A 23659-nucleotide genomic window follows, 5' to 3' on the forward strand; every position below is an offset into this window, starting at 1 on the left:
TAGGAGAGCATTATTCAGAGAACTTTTCTGAGCGTTTTTTGCAGCTTAAAACAGCTCTCCATGTTAGTCTATGGCCTCATGCCCACCATGACGTTTTTGAGCTGTAGATGGCTGAGCCGTTATTAAGCTGCAAAAAAAAAAACAGGACCAGAGCGTTCTGAAGCTCCAGCGTTAGAGCTGTAAGCTGTAAGCCAACATGGGGACAAAGCACCCACCCCCCCCCATGTTGAGGGCATGCGGCCTGGTACGGCTCAGGAGAGGGGGGGCGCTCGTCTGTCCCCACCCCCATCCTGACTGGGCGGGCGGCATGCTCGGATAAGGGTCTGGTATGGATTTTGGGGGAACCCCCACGCCGTTTTTTTCGACGTAGGTGTTCCCCTTAAAATCCATACCAGACTGAAGGGTCTGGTATCATCCTGGGGGGAACCTCATGCAAATGTTTTTTTAATTTGTGCGGGGTTCTCCTTCCAGATTCTCTGCACACCAGTCGCCCCGCAAGTCGGATCATCTTGATCCGACTTCTGGTGCGACCTCTATTCAAATCAATGGGCTCCCATAGGGAACCATTGATTTTGAATAGAAACAGAAAAACACGGCTGAAAACTAGCGCGGCAAAACGTGCATTGAATTCAATGCAAAACGCGGGAAAAATCACGGGAAAAACGCCGCTTTTTTCCTGGCGTCTGTACTAGCTTTACAGCCCATTTTTTATAATGTCCATGGAAATGAAGCCTAAGTGATGTACTCCACAAATCTTAGAAGAAAACCTGTTAGAGACCGGGGCAGATGTTCCTTCCAGCAGGACAAGGACCCAAAACATACAACCAGAGCTACAATGGAATGGTTTAAATCAAAGCATATTCATGTGTTTGAAATAGTCCAGTCAAAATCCAGACCTAAATCCAATTAAGAATCTGTGGTAAGACTTGAAAATTGCTGTTCACAGATCTCTCCATCCAATTTGACAGAGCTTGAGCTATTTTTCAAAGAAGAATGGGCAAAAATGTCACTCTCTAGATATGCAAAGCTGGTAGAGACATCCCCAAAAAGACTTGCAGCTGTAATTGCAGTGAAAAGATGGTTCTACAAAGTATTGAATACAAATACAAATGCATGTCACACTTTTCACATATTTCAAAAAAAAAATTAAAACCATTTATCATTTTCCTTCCACTTCACAATTATGAACCACTTTTTGTTGGTCTATCACATAAAATCCCAATAAAACACATTTATGTTTTTGTCTGTGACATGACAAAATGTGGTACATTTCAAGGGGTGTGAATACTTTTTCCAGTTAACCCTTGGTTGCCCGTGTCAATGAAAAACCTTCTCTGTAACTTGCATTTTGGAGGGACACGTTAAGCCAATTTCAACAACCACCTGTACAGCACTTTCCACTATTACTCTCATGTAGCGGAGTGGGCCTCATAGTGCACTCAACTTGAACCTTTCGCACCACTGTACAGGATGGGGAACCTCTGCGGTGCAATCTGTTCTTATTGCTATGAGAGACAGACTGCTGACAGAAGGAGTGCTGACAACATCTCCTTTACTGCTACAGGCCGTGGCACCTATAACCGATACATGCTATTGACAGGCCACTTGTTACACTTCTGATACTCTAGGTAACCATATGTCTTGACATTACTCCATTCCATGCTGATATATTCATACCTCAACGTGTTAAGACCCACTCTTTGACTATGTGTGTGCTAGTTACTTTCTATATATAGCAAGAGCAATCCGCGCTAACCCCTAAAAACAAAGTGCAAAAAATATTTGCAAAGACACCAAAAAGTGGTGAAAACAATATACTTGATAAGTGAAGTGAATAAATAAGTGAATATAGGTGCAGCACCTAAATACAAAAAATCTGAATATTAGGCTGGAAACACATGAAAATTAAACAAATGAGTGCGCAACCAAAAAAATTAATGAATGCAAATGTCCTTGCTCCTGAAAAGAAAAAAGACTAACCAAACGAATGATATATTGCATGAACAGTATAGGGATACAGTCCTTTAAATCATCACACGGATGTAAAAATTGATAAAGAGGATCCAACTTCTATCCACTAACAGAGATAATGTAGGTGTCTTCAATTACAATCCCACCATCAAAGGTAAGTAAATGGCCGCTTACCGGATCAGTAGGACCCCCGCAGGGATCAAACAGGCTCTGCACAAAAGGATATCCTTGGCTTGTTACAGACACTCAGTCCTGGTCCACCCCTCCACAGATGATTCGGGGGACACTGCTGTCTCAGACAAATCTCTCCGGGGATGGTATCCACGTCAGAAAATAATGCGGGAACGTGTGCATGAAGAGGAAAAACAAGGCTTCATAGTGCAGTATTTGGTAAAAAAAAGGGGGTCACTTTATTCCACTCAATGGAAACAGAGAACTGACATCTAAAAAGCTCTTAATAGACAAGGTTAAGAGACCTAAGCACAAAAAGTTCAGCCAGCTTCGGCTCGGGCCGATCAGCTGGGAGCGTGGTGAGGTCAGCTGCTGATGCTCCACCCGACGCTGCGTTTCTCCCTATTGGGCATCAACGGGGAACGGAGGCACTATGCCTCCGTTCCCCGTTGATGCCCAATAGGGAGAAATGCAATTCTCTGTTTCCATTGAGTGGAATAAAGTGACCCCCTTTTTTTACTAAATACTGCACTATGAAGACTTGTTTTTCCTCTTCATGCACACGTTCCTGCATTATTTTCTGACGTGGATACCATCCCCGGAGAGATTTGTCTGAGACAGCAGTGTCCCCTGAATCATCTGTGGAGGTGTGGACCAGGACTGAGTGTATGGAACAAGCTGAGGATATCCTTTTGTGCAGAGCCTGTTTGATCCCTGCGGGGGTCCTACTGATCTGGTAGGCGGCCATTTACTTACCTTTGATGGTGGGATTGTAATTGAAGACACCTGCATTATCCCTGTTAGTGGATGGAAGTTGGATCCTCTTTATCAATTTTTACATCCGTGTGATGTTTTAAAGGACTGTATCCCTATACTGTTCATGCAATATATCATTTGTTTGGTTAGTTACTTTCTATACACATCTTTAGTAACTTCAGACCAGGCATGGACAACGTTTCAATACTTTACTTAGACAAAGTGCAAAATAAACATCTCACAGTCCAACAGACAAAGGCAATATTCATTCCTTATTTCCTAGCCATAACTACAGAGTGCTGCCCTGGCATACCTGCAAAAGCATATTCCAGTAATCATAGTTCTTCAGAGGCTCTCTCTTGTAGATGTACTGTAAGTCCTTTGGAGGCATTCTCCATCACTGTTGTCTTCAGCGTGAACCCCAAGTTAGAAGTCTCTACATGTGGGCAGTGGTGGATGAGATCCTCCTGCTCCTCTGGGTCTCATACTCTGCCTCATTCCTTTACGAGTCTCACAACCCACAGGTCTGCTGGGACTCTCTCAAACTCTCCAGGGATTCTCCCTACCCCAACTACCTCTGGAGGAAGACCGACTGCTCTCGCTCTGGGCCGTTGTCCCAATTTATATTACACAGGACAAGTGGGCCAAACCCGCCGAAAAGACCAAGGACCCGGACCCGGAATTAACTCTCACCTTCCCAGCTGGGACAGCACCTAACTAACTGGTTTAATCTGCCCACATACTGTATACATGCCATATGTGCATATAAAATGACATACCACAAATAAATAGAAGGCTTTAAACATATGATTGTTGAAACAGCAAGTTGATCTATTTTATCTAAAAATAAAAATTCACAAGGCAATGGCCCACAAGGTAAAAAGTTATCCTGGAAGAGACTTTACTAGGAAATGTGTGTCCTCCAATAAACAAGCTCAAAGAGCTTCTACCACCGCGGCCCAAATAAATGCTGTGCCCTAGATGGCCCAGGTCCAATACTTGGTATTATACCTTGGAGCTCAAGCTGCAAAGCAGCCAGAGGGGGGTGTACATATACCACAATGCTTTGCTGTGTGCCAAAAATGATCCTCCCTGCCATGTTTGGTAGGCAGTATTGCTACAGAACACAAAATATGCAAGTGACTGGGGCCTCAGTGCAACCGCAAGCCAAATATGTTATTCCCATTTAGAAAGTTTGTTTGGCTGTCAAAAACAGGCATTCAGGGGTTGGAACTTGGCAGTATCACTCTTTAATACCTGTCAGATCTTCAAAGAGCAAAACAAGCCCCAAAAGTTATGTAAAAGGTGAAACATTTCATAAATCATAGGATGATAGGAGAGTAGGAGGTGAGCTGTTACCTGTTCCATTGTCAAGTTCTTCTCCCTCTGGCACCTTAAGGTGAGAAAATACATCTCCAGATCCAAGGCTCCACACACAGACTTCACCAGCATAGTTTGATGTAGCCATGAGATTCCAAGACGATGCAGCCAGGGAGAATTTCCCTTCTGTCTGTTTAATGAATAACAACAATCTACTGCAGTTCGTTTCAAATAATCCTCTCGCCAACAGCCTGTCTACCTTTCTGTGTCAATGTAACACAGCAAAACAAAATGGCATTGCTCATCCCTGCTGTCTAAGACCTGGGACCTCCACTGACCATTGGTGTAAGGAAGCATTTTCAGTTGTGGTAGTACTGCTTTAACAAACAAACAGCATCATCAATCCCCCGCATGACTTGCATTGAACCTCGTATAAACATTCCACAGAGCGGCTAATTCAGATCATAAGCCATAGAGTTGGGTATGATTAAAGGAGATCTGATTGTTTTCATAACACCATCATCGTTTTGGTAAAAAGCAGGGGTTGTAAAGCTTTGTGTTTTTTTACCTTAATGCATCCTATGCATTAAGGTAAAAAAATACCTTGCACTCTCTGACCCCCCCCCCCCCCCCAGCCCCCGTTTTAATTTCCTGAGCCCTGAATCTCTGTGGGTGCGATCCCGCAATGCTTTCCCCCAGCTCTTGTAGGCTCTTCATTGGATGATTGATAGCAGGGCAGCCATTGGCTCCCGCTGCTGTCAATCAAATCAATGATGCGGTGCGCCGGGGGTGGGGCCGAGCGATACACTCAGTGGCTATGGCCGCCGAGTGTATCACACGGGAGCGCGCCCGCAAGCTAACCCCCTTGGAAGAGCGCTTCCTAGAGGGGGATAGCTCTTGTGGGGAGGAGCCAAGACAGCCGCCAAGGGACCCCAGAAGACGAACTGCACAGTGGAGGTAAGTATGGTATGTTTGTTATTTATAAAAAAAAAATTAAACCTTTACAACCCCTTTAAGTTTCAGGTATGTACATTAGTTGGACATGACAATAATTATTATTCGCTGTTAAACCTCGAACACACTACTGGTTATTTTATTTTTGTTCAGCCCATGGGGGTAAATGAAAAAAAATGGAGAGCTCAGGTCAGGGCCACTGTACTAACAATCCAATGTTAGTACAGCCACCCCCCGCCAGAACACTCCAGCCATTGACTGAGAGCGCTGACAAAGAACCGGTTGGCAGACCTTTTTCGGTCATTACGTTTCGACTGAAGCAGACCAATGTCTCTTTGATATGCTGGTATTAAATGATAGCCTGGTTCCATCTTCTCTATACTATACAAGAACTAATATTTGGGCTCCAAACAGAGAAAAACTGGGTCTTGGGGTCAGACCACAGCAGAGTTCTTGTTCACTGACTATGCCCTGGTGTGTTGCTTTTAGGATGAATGTTTGGTTTTCTGTAAACTTTGAATAAATAAAAAAGCTGCTTCTACTATTTGACTTCTCCACATACATACTGTATATATTAATGGCCAGTTCACACCAGAACGCATTGCGGGAAACCAGCACTCCATGTGTTTCCTATACCACATTAAAAACGTACTGCAGTTGAGATCTGCAGCTGGTGTTATTATTAAGTTAAAGACACCCCAGACGCAGGTCGCAAACACACTGGGCCAGATTCACAAAGACTTAAGACGGCGTATCTCCTGATACGCCGTCGTAAGTCCAAATGTGAGGCCTCGCATCTCTGCGCCTGATTCATAGAATCAAATACGCATCACTGTTGCCTAGATACGAGCGGCGTAAGTCTCCTACGCCGTCGTATCTTGGGGTGCATATTTACGCTGGCCGCTAGGGGCGCTTCCGTAGATTTACGTGTCGAATATGTAAATTAGGTAGGTACGCCAATTCACGAACGTACTTGCGCCCGCTACGCGGTTTACGTTAGGCTTACGTCCGGCATAAGGTTACCCCTGCTATTATGAGGCGCAGCCAATGCAAAGTATGGACGTCAGCAAGCGTATCTTTTTATGTCGTTTACGTAAGTCGTACGTGAATGGGGATGGGCGTAGGTTACGTTCACGTCGACTAAGCATTGAGCCGGCGTAAATTACGGAGTTAAGCACGTCATTTACGTGGGGTCCCGATTCATTTCCATAAAACACGACCACATCTTACACATTTGAATTAGGCGGGCTTACGCCGGCCCATTTACGCTACGCCGCCGCAACTTACGGAGCAAGTGCTTTGTGAATACTGCACTTGCCCGTCTAAGTTGCGGAGGCGTAGCTTAAATAGGATACGCTACACCCGCACAAAGATACGCCAGGATACGTGAATCTGGCCCACTGTGTTTACCCGCACTGGTTTCCACGGTACAGAAGTACCCTGCGATGCGGTTGCAATGAGTTTCCAAAAGTAGTGCATGCACTTCTTTTGGTGTGGTGTGATTTCAGCCCATTAAAAATGAATAGGCTGAAATTGCATCGCACAGAACTGCATTTGAATTTCTAAGGAATGCACAGTGCGATCCTTTGCGATTCTGGGTGTGAACCAGCTCTTGAGATGCTGATTTTCCATTAACAGTAAGCGCATTGGTTGAACTAGATGGACTTGTGTCTTTGTTTTCAACCAGACTATGTAATTATTTTCACAGAATGTGGAGCCATTTTTAAAACTGAAACTGAACTGAAATTACAGCATTTGGTTAGTGTGGTTGCAAATAGTGCTCAGAAAATGTCTTCTTTAACTGTTTGAATAAAGATTATTTACATAATTATCACTGTGGGGCAACACATATTGTCATACAATTCTACCATCTGACAAATTGGCAAATCAGATGAAATAAAAAAATTAAGCAATTCATTAAGAAAGCATTAAATGCACATACTAACTATTCGCTTTCAAGGTGTTACACTTTGGCATCTGTGGTCGGTTTCCATGCAGAGGCAATGCATACTTTTCATCTAGCAAGGCACAGTTATTAGTTTTGTTGCTACCGTGCTGTTGCTGTCTTGCTGGGAGAACACAAAGCAATGCCTATAAGCTTAGTCCTAGCTGTTTATTACAACTTGGGCCCAGCCTGATTATTATCTTAAATTCCTTATTTCTTTTAACGTAGATTGCAGTTTTAGCTGGCAGCACGGTATATATCCTGAAAATTAGAAATAGACTTATGGCTTGTTTACACCAGTGTTCTGAATGTGTTCTTGCAATACACATTTGTAAAATACATGGGTGTTGGTGCATGTTGGCATGTTTCAGTGCATTCCAGTTCTTTCTTTTTTCTTTTTCTTTTTTTACACCTGAAAAATCTTTATTAGGTGCATTCTGGTGCATTTATATGGGTTTTTGATGCACTCCGGATTAAAAAATGCATGAACTAGGGCCATTGGAATCCATAGCAAACACTGTTTGGATGCATGTGAAAACCCCATCTGGTGTGAACCAGCCCTTATTCTTTTCAAAATAATGGTACTTAAATATACATAAAGGGGGAAATTAGGATCAGGGGATAGGCAAAAGAAATGGAAGCTGATAGAGATATAAGGGAGAAGAGAAGAGGAGTACATGGGGAAGATGGGGGGAAAGGGGGTGGATGAATGTCGAAGGCCATTGTATTTTAAAGTTAAAGTAATCTGTATTTATCAAGATTGTGTATATTGAATAACTTATATGAATCATGTATATTGTAAGTGAATCTTGCACAATGTAAAAGTTTTATATCTGAAAAAAAATGTAATAAAAAGAAATTGAAAACAAATACGGTACTTATTTCGTAGCAAGGTATGTAGGAAACATTGCATGTTCTATGAGGGTATAGACTTCCGTTTTCGGTTTCCCTCATTAAAGTTTCACAATTCACTTACCATATGATTTTCCCAGGTGCAATGTGGGTAATCTTCAGCTGAAATTGATGCTTCATGCTGATCCTTTGAAATAAAGAGGGATAACCGATTTAACGCATTTCGGACATTTCACTATTCTTATACAAGAGATTGATGGCAGTGCCAATAGGTTTGTTTGGCCCATTTTAACCTATGCACATGGCATGTCGTTTTCTACATAAAGGACAATTCATGATCATTTGTTTTTGGAGTTATGCACATATGTGCATTTGAAGCGTGCTGCCATTTTAGTTAAAAAAAAAAGAATACTCTAGGTGCACTATATACATTCTAGAAAAAAAGCATTAATTTGTTTATTTTCTCTGTTCTGATAAAATGCTGATATCCTGGCGCCCATGTTTATAAAAAGCAGAGTCATTTACACAAGCTGGAAAGTGGAATATTACTACAAATAGAACTATGGCCTCTCACATTAAACATTTTAAAATATGTGCTGCAGCTCTTAAGTGCATCAGCATTTAGAGTTTTTCCTAAGCCCCCCTGCAAAGTCCTAAAAATCCCTTTTGTGCCTGCTTGCACTACAGGGAAATGAGAAGACATGGCTATGAAAATTGTCTCTGCGAAATCACAAGCCTAAAGCTTGTCACAACAAAACCTGGGGAATGCCCAGGGAAAAACCAAGCCTACTTACCGACCAATTAGCCTGTCTAACAGTATGCGTTAAAAACAGGGGTTTTGTCCGCACGCATTTGCAAACGCATGCGTGAGCCACAGAGCCGCGCCAAGGCACCCTGTAATCTGTGGTCCTAACACTAAACAATGAGTGTCCCCACAATGGAGGCACATGCATTCTAATGGATAGATAGGGGCAGGTGGACTGAAGGGGAGCCACCCCTCCTTTAATGTGCAGGAGCACACCAAACACCCAGCATGTAGCACAATGGCTGCAAAGGTGTTGGTGTGCTGCTGGACTTATACAAGCACCACAGGTGAAACATAAACGTGTCCACCGCCCCATCTATAGCTGGCCATAGCAGTAAGTAGCATTGGAAGGCTAAAGCAGATAACAACAAAACCTGGGGAAATGCCAATGTCAATCAGCACCAGGCCACACCTAGCCCTGCCCACTGCTTTCTGGTTTGGCAGCACTCTGCCGCTAAAAGCCTCTGCCAGTGAGCTGCAGTGTCTGGTAAGGGGAGCATGTGAGACCCAAATCAAGAAGATTTGTCTCAATGAGGGGCGGTAGAAGTATTTTTACTTAACAAGGCTTGTGCATTATACAATAACTGGATTTGGGACTAGTTTAACACTGTTCATGGCAATTAATGAAACTCCTGTAAGCTGCCACTTGACTGCTTTATTACCTGTCACAGGGGTATAGGCACATGTAGATGTATTTCATGCATGCTTTTATGCACATTTGTTGTAAAAAAAACTAAATGGAAGATGAAAAAATACTGCAAACCCACTAAAATGTCCAAAAACATGTATTGATCACCCATAAATTCTCCTAAGCCCCGTACACACGGTCGGACTTTTGCCCAACCAACTTCAAAATCCGGCACTTTTCGTATTTGTCTGACCGTGTGTACGTTCCATCGGACCAACTTTTTTGGCTTTCATCGGACAAAAAGTTGGGTCTGCGAACGGACCAACTTTCTGGCAACAAAAGTCCGATGGTGCCTTGTCCGACCGTGTGTACAGCAAACCATCGGACTTTTGGACAAAGTACAAATGCGCATGCTCAGAACCAATGTTAAACTCAACCAACAATAGCAGAAGTTAACCAAAGGGTGGCGGTAAAGAGCAAGTAAAACCACGTGATGTTGGGAAAGTGTTAGAAAAGTTTGCAGAAAAGTCAGAGTGTGTGTATGCTATGGGTGTGATCGGACAAATCAATTAAGACAAAAATCCAAGGGAAATTTTGTTGGATGTCCGACCGTGTGTACGAACCTTTACGCTCATTTTGTTTCTGAAAAAGGTAACTTAAGTAAGGTTCCGCTCTATTCTGTACAAAACCACCCCACAAAAGTGCAATACATGAAAACAGGCATCTTCTCTTTGTAGTCAGATTGTTTTTTATATTGCATCCCAGAGTTATTTATGACAATTTAACTAGTTTATAGGAGCCAGAGTGATGACATACGCCTGCTGATTGCTATGAACTTTGCAGTGCACCATGATTTCCTCCTTATATAATAAGCCCGATAGCTTACCTGGAAAATTCGAATGCGTCCATCACAGGAAACTGATATTATATACCTGTCAATTAAAATTTATTGTCATCAGTTCTGAGTGGTGCAGAGCAGGAAAAAAAAATTCAGCCAAGTGTGTAAATAGTACATACCGATAATTACTGTGCTCTGCGTAAGTGACGTCACTGATTCCAACTCTTGGTTGTTCTGGGAAACACAAAAACAACCATGGGTCCTATTCAATGTACTGTATTTCCCCAATACAGGGAAGAGAGTTATGCAGATACAGATTAAAGAGCACAGACCTGAACTTCCTAGTCTCAGCATCTTCATGAAGGTGATGGAATCTGACATGTAATCCCACTGCTTAACACTGCCATTCATACTGCCGGTAACCAGTCTGTATACACACAACATTATATTAGTATATGTCTAATGTGTACAAAATAGCAGTCAGTATAGGCTTTTTTTTTTTCTTGTACAGCACTTTTTGGTTATGTCAGCGACCCCCATGCTACATAATTGAAACTGAAACTTGAACCTGTAAACATTTCTCTGTGTAGTGTATACATTTCTTCCTGATTCTTTTTTTAAATTTTGCTTACATTTTGTAGATGCTGACTTTTAATAAACTGAAAAACAAGTGGAACTCTGCTTTAAGCCCTCTCTGACAGTGGTTGCCAACCTTTCGAATCTCACGGACCAATAAAATTTTTGAGTTCTGCGGACCACTACATGCCTTATACACACACAATGCTCCAGCTCTTTGCCCCCTCATCCTGGATCACACTTCTGCTTTATACACACAATGCTCCAGCTCTTTGCCCCCTCATCCTGGATCACACTGCTGCTTTATACACACAATGCTGCGGCTCTATGCCCCCTCATCCTGGATTACACTGCTGCCTTATACACACAATTATACACATCTTATACATTGCGGCTCTATGCCTCCTCATCCTGGATTACACCGCTGCCTTATACACACAATTTCTTGCGGCTTTATGCCCCCTCAACCTGGATCACACTGCTGCCTTATACACACGATGCAGGTAATACAAGACTGCTTACTTCCCATTGAAAATGTTAATGACCTGGCTGTGAAACTTTTTATGACACTAACTTTAGGAGTAAGTACCAAGCAAAGTCATAATCCTGATCTCATACTTCTGGGTCAGTATCTCTGGGAGCACTGAAGTCAGAGGACCAGCATGGCAGGCACCTAGCAATTCCAGAAGGTCAGCCCTGGTAGCCTATACATTTTTTTTATCACAGGTTTCCTATAAGGAGTCTGTAGCTGTACAGTAGTAAACAGAATTTTGAAGTTTAAAGTTAGGTGAGTGTATGGCGGTGGCAATAATTCACACAGACAGGTGTATTAGAAACTTGTAATGAAGTAATACAGTAACAGTTTACAACAACCCAGAGGCACACCTGCCCAACCGGGTACACTCACGTTTTTTTAATTATATAATAATGACAGGTATCAGCTGGGTTGACAGCATCTGTTAAGAAAGCACAATGTGGCCTGGCCATCTCGTGCCCAATCGGTAAAATATCCAAAGTTGCAACCCTACGCTTTCCCTCCTCGTCAGGAATCTTTCCCTGCCACTAGTACTGAGCCCTAACAGGCAGGGTATCTTTCCCTACACTGTCAACTTACATAAAGTGAACCAAACCTAGGAGCCAGAGCCTTAACTAGGCTCTGGAAAGGGATTTCTCTGTCTAAACAGAAAAAAACACTGCGCTAACAAAATAAATCAATTAAATGATCGTGTGAATTAAAAAAGCTGCCAGTATTAATTACTAATTACCATAGTAAACAAAGAACACAAAATACAAGATAATACAGCGCTTAATATCTTAACCTTTGAAAATGATAAGTGAAATGACCATAAATAATATAAGTGAACACAATGAGTGAATAAAGAATGAACAATTCAAAATATCGGACCCATCCAATTGGTCAATGGGTGTGATAAAACATAGTCCATAAATAACAGTGAATTGAGTCCAATTTAAGTGACCAACACTATCTGCATGTGAAAAGATCCTCCACCGAAGATGAGATAAAAGGACACCCAATGTGTGGGAAATGAAATCTCCTTACCAGAGAAAAAGACCGGACTTTCAACGGTCTCATAGGGTATAAGGATGTTTAAAGTCTTCCTTGAAAAGACTATTCCAGACACTGCTACTAACACCAGCATAAGAGCTCCAGGGGACAAAATCCTGATCAGATCCACTCCAGATTAACAATGTGGCGTTGATGTGTTCATAAAATAAAAAATGGTAGGAAACCACATAGTGCGTTACTGTATAAAGATTGAGTTTTAATAAAAACAAGTGTGCACTTACAGCAAAGACTTGGTAAATTCGCATGTGGGATATAGCGTGGAGAGGATGGCGTTTCCTCGACCTTCCGTTTGCCTCGTACTTCCGTTCGTCACGTGTCTCTCCTTCTAACGTGATGACGTCACTACGGCTAAGCCCCTCCTACGCGTTTCGTCGCAATACGGACGTCTACGGGGATTGGCTGCCAATCCCCGTAGACGTCCGTATTGCGACGAAACGCGTAGGAGGAGCTTAGCCGTAGTGACGTCATCACGTTAGAAGGAGAGACACGTGACGAACGGAAGTACGAGGCAAACGGAAGGTCGAGGAAACGCCATCCTCTCCACGCTATATCCCACATGCGAATTTACCAAGTCTTTGCTGTAAGTGCACACTTGTTTTTATTAAAACTCAATCTTTATACAGTAACGCACTATGTGGTTTCCTACCATTTTTTATTTTATGAACACATCAACGCCACATTGTTAATCTGGAGTGGATCTGATCAGGATTTTGTCCCCTGGAGCTCTTATGCTGGTGTTAGTAGCAGTGTCTGGAATAGTCTTTTCAAGGAAGACTTTAAACATCCTTATACCCTATGAGACCGTTGAAAGTCCGGTCTTTTTCTCTGGTAAGGAGATTTCATTTCCCACACATTGGGTGTCCTTTTATCTCATCTTCGGTGGAGGATCTTTTCACATGCAGATAGTGTTGGTCACTTAAATTGGACTCAATTCACTGTTATTTATGGACTATGTTTTATCACACCCATTGACCAATTGGATGGGTCCGATATTTTGAATTGTTCATTCTTTATTCACTCATTGTGTTCACTTATATTATTTATGGTCATTTCACTTATCATTTTCAAAGGTTAAGATATTAAGCGCTGTATTATCTTGTATTTTGTCTTAACTAGGCTCTGCCTGACCCAAAATGGTTGCTGGAGTAACAAGGGGCGACAGTATCCAATTGGGTACTTCCTCAGTGACCCAGGAAACCATAGAGGAACTATGTTCCTCTTGACTTTCTCTCCAGCTGTGGAGGAGCACCACCTACAGTGGAGAAAGTCTACACACTAGCTTGGGGTAAAACTTTGACCAAACAGGAAAAAATTTCTTCCTGATGCTTAACCAGTACTCACATAATTCACAGGGTCAACATATTGTTAAGAGTTTTGTTTTGAGATAGTGTGATTGATAGACTTCAAATGAGGACTACAGGAAGTCATGGTCTGCCACAGAGAGACATGTAAGTGGTGCCTACTTGAATTACATTTCATAAGACTGGACAGTGTAGTGGATGTCCAAACCAGAAAAGATATTAAAGAAAACACTGTGGATAGGTTTCCTTTAGAGCAAATATCTTAGTCAATTTAAACATTTAAAAGTCCTTCCTAATAGGTGGCATTACATGAAGCACAATGCAAAGGGTTGGAGGATAAAGCATTGTTACTACTATTCATTATTACAATGTCTCAAGAGGTTGTTTAAACTGAAGATGAACAGACACAGGTTCTTATTTATTTTAATGAGAGATTAAATTCAGAAGAACGGTTAACTACCTTGCATAGAGGGAATACATCTGCTAATTGACACCATAAACACACATTTGGATAATTACAGGTTACGTGTTACATGAGATGTCAACGGCTTCATGTGATGTTGCTAAGCAAGCGTGTGGACTACCAGCAACCATTGTATCTTTACTTTACTGAGATGTGATCACTTTACACAAATACAGTGAAATCCACACTAAAGTAAAAAAATAGTCAGAAAGATAAATAGACTCAACTTTCACTCTCTGTAGTCATAGAGCAAAGTCTTCTTTAATCTGTGCCGTATAATTCTAATCAATTGTCTACACTACAGAGTAAAAAGTCCTTGTATGTAATACGGTATAGCGCAGAGTCTCTCATCGAGTTTATCTATATAAATGTATTTATATTTAATTATTTTAAGTAATATTTATTTATTTTTATATATCTATCTATATTATATATACATATTAATTATATAATATTATTATATAATTTATTATTAATTAATAAATGTGTGTGTTTACACACACATCCCTGTTCTTCCTCTTGTGCCAGCAATCGATCGTGGCTGGCGGTCATCGTGAACGCCGGTCACGAGCAGCGGCACCTCCGCTGTGCAGCGGGTGCGCGCGCTCGCTATCCCGCTTAAAGGGACCAACGTACAGCTACGACGGTCCGTGGGAACGAGCCAACCTGCCGCAGTATAATGACTGTGGCTGGTCAGCAATCGGTTAAAAAGAAAATCCTGTTTATCTGGCCGAGAAGTAGACAGCAAAGGAAAATCGCCACTCTAGGTGAAAAACTCCAGGCACAATGAATAATATAAGACTCCTCACACGGGTGCAAGCCCCGGGTCGCCTGTCGTAGAAGACTAAATGAAGGAAGAAATTGACTGCAAACCAACATGATTTAAGACCATTTATTGAATGTTCCACGCAAACAATGACACACACCACGGTTGCAGTAGCCGGAACAGAGGTGGATGGTGATGAGTAAGCACAGTGTAGCTGTGCGAAACTAGTCCACCTCTTTTCCGGCTACTGCAACCATGGTGTGTGTCATGGTTTGCATGGAACATTCAATAAATGGACTTCAATCACGTCAGTGTGCAGCCAATTTCTTCCTTCATTCTATCTGCCCGAAATGCGGTAGTGACGTCAGACGTTGCTCTGGTGCTCCAAGGGCATAGAGCCGAGTGGTGGCTATCTTGCCCTCACTCGGGTTCCTTCCTAGAAACCAGCCATACCGATTGCCTTACTGATGGCTCCGGTAAGCTCGGGAACCACCGGGATGCGGCACGAGGGGGCACCTCCCCCGCCGCCTTTTATTGCGGCGAAGGGCCACTTTTATCTGAAAGCTGTCCGCCCGACTGAAAAAAGATACCGGGGTATTTAACATCAAAGTAATGACTTATATTTACAGTTAGGAGGTCGGCAAGTGGAAACATGTCCTTTCGTAAAATACAGAGTCTTCAGTTACCTACCCCTTTCTGAAAATGCAAATGGCTCTCTGATTCAACAATGTGCAAGAATGTGGAAAGTGAAATTAAAATAAAGTCATAACTGGTTTAATGACTCCAATGGTATTGATGATATTGAATTAGCATTGCAATCAGGTAATTAGTATTTTGTTGAAGAAGGTGAGCAATGACAGCCCATAATTAACAGTTGGAATACCTGTTACCACCAGAGTCCAGTGCAAGGCATGTGACAGCCGACCATCCATCATCTGCTTGTACTTCACAGATAAGCTGTCCCGTCAAAAGGTCCCAAGTCTTCATAACCTGCATTCAATAATGTTCGTTCATTATACGCATTTTAATAAAGATGACTTCACAATTTTTATATATGGGGTGAAGTTTGACATTTGAGTGGACAAATGGGAAGGCCTAGATACCCAGATAAAATACTTTTGTGTTAATTAGTATATTCCTTTAAGTTGTTGCTGTTATTCTGAATTCTTATTTTGAATTACCGGTAATAGTTGCTATGCAGGGTAATTGGATCTTGATATTGTATTAATATACTTTAGGTTCAATGTGTATGATGTTTTGTTGTGTTGTGCTTTGTTTTGTCTGTTTGTCTGTTAGTGCCGGTTCACACTACAGCAACTTGGGATCCGACTTGTAAGTCCTCAAGTTGCCCCAAGTTGCTGAACATAAGAAATGCCATAGAAGTGAATGAGAGCCGTCTTAGGCTCCGACATTGGGAGCTCATGTCGCATGACGTGTGAAAATCAATGTTTCCCTATGAGAGCCGTCTTAACTGGTCCGACACAAGTCGGTTCGACTTTGAAAATGCTCCCTGTACTACTTTGGTCTGACATTGATCCTACTTCAGCCCATTGAATATCATTGAAGTCGGACCAAAGTAGGACCCTTGTCCTTACCATCCGACTTTTGACATCCAACATGGTGATTACAGCAGCAGTAAAAGGAATTTATCTCACACTGGGATTGTTTTGATTGGTCAAAGAACAAGTCAGACTATCACAAAGTCGGATCAAAGTAGTATCCTGTTCATTAAAGTCGGATGGATGTAGAATCAATTTAGGACCAATGTAGGACCAATGTAGGACCAATGTCTCAGAGCAAAGTAGGATGAAAGTCGTACTGCTGTCGTGTAGCATAGTGTGAACCCAGCCTTAATGTACATTGCTCAAGTTGCTCTGACTTTAGAAAAGGTTCCTGTACTACTTCAAGGTGACTTCTAGGAAACTTGTACCCATAGATTTCAATGGAAGTTGCCTCCAAGTCAGATCTCCATCTATATTGAAGCGACTTTACAGGAAAAAAGAAAATAGTTTACCCAGGCAAACCCCTCCCTCCCACAGAGTTGTGATTGGCCACAGCCAAAGTCACCTGTCCTGAAAGCAACTTTAAGTCGCATTGTAAGTTGCTCAAAGTCGTGCTGAAGTCACCTCCAAATTGCCTTGCAAAGTCGCACTGTAAGTCGGGTTGCCCTTAAAGAAAATTAAAGCGGAGTTCCACTCAAAAATGGAACTTCCGCTTTTCGAAATCCTCCCCTTCTCCGGTGTCACATTTGGCACCTTTCAGGGGGGAGCAGTCTAATACAGGTATTTCGTTTCAAATTCCAGGCATAAATACCCGAGCCACTCGCAGGTATCTATGCCACTTCCGGCGCCTTCTCTGTCCCCGCCGCTGTCTTCTGGGAAACACACAGGTCCCAGAAGACAGCAGGGACCAGTGGGATCGCGCAGCGCGAATCGCGCATTCGCAGTAGGGAACCAGGAAGTGAAGCCGCAAGGTTTCACTTCCTGATTCCCTTACCGAAGATGGCAGCGCCACCCCCCGAGAGCCGAGGGATAGATCGGCTTCAGGTGCCGCCTTCTCGGGTGCCCAGGATAGGTAAGTGTCCTTATTTTAAAAGTCAGCAGCTGCAGTATTTTTAGCTGCTGACTTTAAAAAAATATATAATAATTGGCGGAACTCCGCTTTAAATAAAAAGATTTATAAAAAAGATGACTTCACAAGATTTAACTTGTACTGTATCCAGAATATGAACTTGCATTTGGTTTCTTTCTTCTATTCATCCCTACTGGCAACCTAAATGCGGTGTGAATTTGCCATGGTTGTTACATGAGAATCATGTCAAAATGCTTGTGTAAAAAACACGCCTGTCTCAGGGCCAAAATGTGGTCCTTGAGCTCCTTAGCCATGGAAATCATGCATAGGGCAGCTCATTGAAGTGAAAGGGCTGCCTTATGTGCGACACGCAGAATTGCATGAAAAGCGCCCCACACAAAATCGGAAATGGGAATGTGAAGCGTGAATGAGGCCTTAGAGCCACATTGATAAGTCATGCACCAAATGATGAAAGCCTTGCTACAGTTTTCTTGCAATTTCCAACACTTGCAAACACATTCAGGTAGTTATGTGCAACATTTGTGTCGCAGACAAAATTCTGCAACTGATTTAAGTACAGCTTACACACAGTTACATAAATCTGAGTTACAAAGAGGGAGGTCATTTTAGCTCAGTGTAGAATATCCATCCCATCGCCCCCCCCCCCCCCCCAAATATTTAGGCTCCCCGATTAGGACAGGACAAAAGTGTAACTTACAGAAGCCTCTGTGCAGCTAATTATCTGCTGATGGAAATGATTATATAGACAGCTGGTGACAGGCTCATTGTGAGAAACAGATGGCGATCCATTTTGTGTAGCACTGTAATAGCAAACAAAAAATCACAGAGGATGAAGCTACCATACAGAATACAAAGCGTTTGATCAAACTGTTTATTAAAAGCAACATTGTAGCATGACAGATAAACCACGAAGCCAGCGAAGCTCTTCCAGTGTAGATCACCTTTGAAAACTACAGTACATTTCCCATGTAACAATGGAGATTAATATAGGGACCATAAACTCTTTTACAAAGTAAACTTTATTCAAAGTCAATGTTCACATGTCAGTTCCCATAAACTCTTATGCCGCGTACAGACGATCGTTTTTCGGCATTGAAAAAAAAAAGACGTTTTTAAAAACGACATTTAACATTATTCGCGTGTGGGCTTCACATAGTTTTTCGGCTTGTGAAAAACAACAAAAAAAAAATTCGAACATGCTGCATTTTTTAACGTCGTTTTTAAAAATTTCATTTTTCGGGTTGTAAAAAATGATCGTGTGTGGGCTAAAACGACGTTTTAAACCCGCGCATGCCCAGAAGCAAGTTATGAGACAGGAGCGCTCGTTCTGGTAAAACTATCATTCATAATGGAGTAAGCACATTCATCACGCTGTAACAGACAGAAAAGCGCGAATCGTCTTTTACTAACACGGAATCAGCTAAAGCAGCCCAAAGGCGAATAGAACTTCCCCTTTAGAGTGCCGTCGTACGTGTTGTATGTCACCACGCTTTGTTCATCATTTTTCAAACACGATGGTGTGTGGGCAACGTCGTCTTTAATGATGAAGTTGGAAAAACGTCGTTTTTTGGACATGCTGAAAAACGTTTTTTTTCATGCCGAAAAACGATCGTGTGTAGGCGGCATTATTTTAAGATTATATCTGAAGTTTTAAAAAATAGTTTCTTTTCATATGAAAATAATACAAAAAATATCTGTTCTATTCCAACTGATGAGCCATAAAGACAGACAGATTTTTTATTAGGCTTTAAAGTGTAAGTTCTGCTTTTCCACCTCCCCCTACCCTCCTCTAGCCTTTTTGGACATCTTTTTTGGGGGGGGGGAGTTTTGCCCCCCACTTCCACTCAGATCTCCTCTTTACCTGCAGCCTTCTGGAACATGTCACAGGTCCCAGAAGCCTGCGGAACTATTCATAAGGCGCTTTGTGAGATTGCACAGTGGGAAGTTGGCTGTGAAGCCACAAGGAATCACACCCAGCTTCCTTTAGAAAACATGCAGGCACCAGGGACATGAAGACTGGCAAGTTAGCGGCCTGAGTGAGGATGGCGCTGGATCCTTGGTCAGGTAAGACCCCTTTCACACTGAGGAGTTTTTCAGGCCGTACAGCGCTAAAAATAGCGCTGCTATACCACCTGAAAAACATCTTCACTGTCTACTCAATGTGAAAGCCCGAGGGCTTTCACACTGAGGCGATGCGCTGGCGGGAGAGAAAAAAATCTCCTGCAAGCAGCATCTTTGGAGCGGTGAGAGGAGCGGCGTGTATACCGCTCCTTCACCGCTCCTTCCCATTTAAAACAATGGGAAACCGCGGCAATACCGCCCGCATTGCGCCTCTGAAGAGGCACATTGAAGGCGGTATTAACCCTTTATCGGCCGCGAGCGGGGGTTACTACCGCACTGCTAGCGTCCGATTCCTGCGGCAATCCTGGCGGTATAGGGCCGCTATTTTTAGCAGCGCTATACCGCCACCGCGGCTCTCCCGCTCCAATGTGAAAGGGGCCTTAGCATCTATTTATTAAAGGAGCTAAAGTATTTTTTTAGGGGAGGGAGACCAAAGCTCCTCTTTAACCACTTTAGTCCTGGAGGTCTACCCCCTTCATGGCAAGGCCATTTTTTGCGATATGGCACTGCGTTATTTTAACTGACAATTGCGCGGTTGCGATGCTTTACCCAAACAAAATGTATGTCCTTTTTTTCCCATAATAGAGCTTTCTTTTGGTGCCATTTGATAACCTCTGCACTCTTTATTTTTTGCGCTTTAAACAAAAAAAGATCAACAATTTTGATTAAAAAAACATTATTATTTACGTATTGCTATAAAACATTCTCATTTAAAAAAAAAAAGAAAAATCAAATTTCTTAATTAATTTAGGCCAATATGTATTCTGCTACATGTTTTTGGTAAAAAAAATCCCAATAAGTGTATATTTATTTTTTGTGTAAAAGTTATAGCGCCTAAAAACTATGGGATTTTATTTACTTTTTTTATCAATTTTTTATTTTTACTAGTAATGGCGGTGAACAGCAACTTACTGCGATATTGCGGCGGACAAATCGGACTCCTAACTGAGACTTTTGAAACTTTTTTGGAACCAGTGACACTAATACAGTGATCAGTGCTAAAAAAAATATACACTGTCGGTGTACTAATGACACTGCCAGGGAAGGGGTTAACATCAGGGGCGATCAAAGCGTTAACTGTGTTCCCTAGGAGTGATTACTATCTGTGGGGGAGGTACTTTGACTGGGGGAATGTAAAGATCCGTGTTCCTGCTTAGCAGGAAGACAAGATCAGTACATTCTCAAAGTCGCATGACAAGTCTCACCTCATTAACTGCGGTGGAACGTTCTAATCAGTGCAACTTAAGTCGCATTGACTTAGAAAAAGCTTTCTGCACTACTTTGGGACAACTTCATCATGATTTCAATTGACTACTGTTAATGAAGTCGCAAGCAAGCCACAATGAAGTCGCGAAGGATGTCGGCTGTCAAAGTTGCACAACTTTGAAGCTACATAGATATGGCTCCTCTGTGGCTCCATGTAAACAAGGCCCACAAGGCTGAAACGCGTTTACAACTGGTGTTTGTCTCTTTTATGGACAATCAATACATTTTGAAGATTTTAAAGAGCAAGCAAGGAGTCGCGGACCATCTTTTTTCATGATTGCTACAGCACCTGTGCGACTGCCTCTCCGCACCCAGGTCGTTTTAAACAATCTTCTGATCATTTTGGGTAGCAGGACCCTACTTCTGCTTTAATGTAATGGCTCCAATCACACCTGTGCATTTGCGATTGCCAATAGAATTGCCACAATTCTGCCCGCATTCCAAAAATGCTATGCAAAAATGACAAATCGCACAACACTTGTTCAAGTGCCATTTATTTTTAATGGCACCTAAATGCAGGTGCGGTTTTGCATGATATATCGCAGCAAACTGCAACGCACGAACCTGTCACCAAAAATAAGCTCCAGCTCCTTTTTCAGTGACAAGCTTTGTGCGACAATCGTGGCAGAATCTTGGCAACAACACACCCATGTTTAGGTGGCATTAAAAATAAATGGCACCTGAACAAGTGTGCGATTTGTCATTTTTCCACAGCGTTTTGGGATCGCGGGCGGAATTGCAGTGCAAATGCAAACATCCAGGTGTGAATGGAGCCTTAAAAATGGGACTTCCCATCTTATCCAGTTGTCACCAGAAGAGGCGGCCCCTGAATGATATCCTCCTATCTTCTGGCTTTTCCATCACTTTCTGTCTTGGGAAAAAAAAGGTTTTGCCTTTACATGCTGTATCAAAGTCCAAGACCAAAAACAAGTCCAACCACAACTGATATTTACATTTTTGTAAGTATTTGTTCTGTAAACCTGCCGTTTGTTTTTATTTGTGGAATTTAATTTAACAGAGAATGACATTATCAGAAGAATATCCATAGTAGAAAGTGAATTATTGTCATTTATAATGTACACTACGTACCTTTCTTGTATCTGCAATAGAGCAAGGGCATCAGTTGCTAAGTAGAGGGCATGGAGTTGATGTGAAAAGTAACATGTAGCAAGCTCTCCTCTGACCTGACTTGCTTTGGATATACAATTGAGAAGACAGCTGTGATTTTCAATGTCCCATACCTATTAGTTACATATAGTTACATTGTTATTTAAGTTGAAAAACAAAAACAAAAAAACAAATGCAAATCAAAATTCAGCCTCTCGCTAATTCTGACAGTTTGATCTTAGAGGAAGGCAAAACAACCCCCACAGGCAATACTGCAGGAGTGTGGTGATGCTGCCTTCCCGGGACGCTGATGTGAAATTTAGGGAAAGGAGGAAAAGATCCCCTTTAACTGGGGGTTCTAAACTTTCCCTATTATAACCAAAACTACAAAAAGGTTTGATTATGCATACACTATATTGCCAAAAGTATTGGGACGCCTGTCTTCATACGCACAAGGGGCCAGATTCAGAAAGAAGATACGACGGCGTATCTCCTGAGTCCGGCCGTCGTATCTATGCGCCTGATTCATAGAATCAGGTTACGCATAGATATGCCTAAGATCCGACAGGTGTAAGTGTCTTACACCGTCGGATCTTAGGCTGCAATTTCACGCTGGCCGCTAGGTGGCGTTTCTGTTTGTTTACACAAGGAATATGCAAATTAGTATTTACGTCGATTCAGAAACGAACGACCACCCGGCTCTTTTTTTTTACGTTGTTTGCGTTCGGCTTTTTCCGGCGTATAGTTACCCCTGCTATATGAGGGGTATGTGCGGCGTATCCTATGTTAAATATGGCCTTCGTTCCCGCGCCGAGTTTTGAATTTTTTTACGTCGTTTGCGTAAGTCGTTCGCGAATACGGCTGGACGTAATTTAGGTTCACGACGAAAGCATGACGAGTTGCCGATGTCATTTGGAGCATGCGCACTGGGATTCAGTCGCGGCCGGCGCATGCGAAGTTCGTTCGGCGCGGGGACGCGCATCGATTAAATGATACACGCCCCTACCCGCCGAATTTGAATTCCGCCGGGTGGATTTACGCTACGCCACCGCAACTTTACAAGCAAGTGCTTTGTGAATACAGCACTTGCCTGATAAACTTGCGGCGGCGTAGCGTAAATGAGTTACGTTACGCCAGCAGAAAGATCTGCTGATCTTTCTGAATATGGCCCAAGAACTTTAATGGAATCCCAGTCTTCGTCCGTAGGGTTCAATATTGAGTTGGGTTGAGGCGTAGGCCAATCAAGTACCTCCTACCCAAACCCGCTCATCCACACTATATTGCCAAAAGTATTGGGCCACCCCTCCAAATTATTTGGTGGAGGGGGGATTATGGTGTGGGGTTGTTTTTCAGTGGTTGGGCTTAGCCCCTTAGTTCCAGTAAAGGGAAATCTTAAGGTGTTGCATACCAAGACATTTTGGACAATTTCATGCTCCCAACTTTGTGAGAACAGTTTGGAATGGCCCCTTCCTGTTCCAACATGACCGCACACCGGTGCACAAAGCAAGGTCCATAAAACCATGGATGAGCGAGTTTGGGGTGAAGGAACTTGACTGGCCCGCCCAGAGTCCTGACCTCAACCCGATAGAACACCTTTGAAATGAATCAGGGCGGAGACTGTGAGCCAGGCCTTCTTGTC

At 42.5% G+C, this 23659-nt stretch overlaps 1 protein-coding gene across 4 annotated transcripts in view; it reads right to left on the reverse strand.

The window, feature by feature from the left end:
• The window catches only part of LOC120918840 (WD repeat-containing protein 64-like), a 73260-nt gene that overhangs the window by 15192 nt on the left and 34409 nt on the right, over positions 1 to 23659 (reverse strand). For all 4 annotated transcript variants that reach the window (XM_040330700.1, XM_040330685.1, XM_040330692.1 and 1 more), the window contains 8 exons: positions 22003 to 22154; positions 18224 to 18326; positions 15818 to 15924; positions 10573 to 10667; positions 10420 to 10474; positions 10289 to 10334; positions 8094 to 8156; positions 4258 to 4408 (listed from right to left, as the gene is read on the reverse strand). In XM_040330700.1, coding sequence (XP_040186634.1) covers positions 4258 to 4408; positions 8094 to 8156; positions 10289 to 10334; positions 10420 to 10474; positions 10573 to 10667; positions 15818 to 15924; positions 18224 to 18326; positions 22003 to 22154 — 772 coding nt within the window. The remainder of the gene's footprint in view (positions 1 to 4257; positions 4409 to 8093; positions 8157 to 10288; positions 10335 to 10419; positions 10475 to 10572; positions 10668 to 15817; positions 15925 to 18223; positions 18327 to 22002; positions 22155 to 23659) is intronic.

The sequence above is a fragment of the Rana temporaria genome, chromosome 1 (genome assembly GCF_905171775.1).
Source record: "Rana temporaria chromosome 1, aRanTem1.1, whole genome shotgun sequence".
NCBI classification, from domain to species: domain Eukaryota; kingdom Metazoa; phylum Chordata; class Amphibia; order Anura; family Ranidae; genus Rana; species Rana temporaria.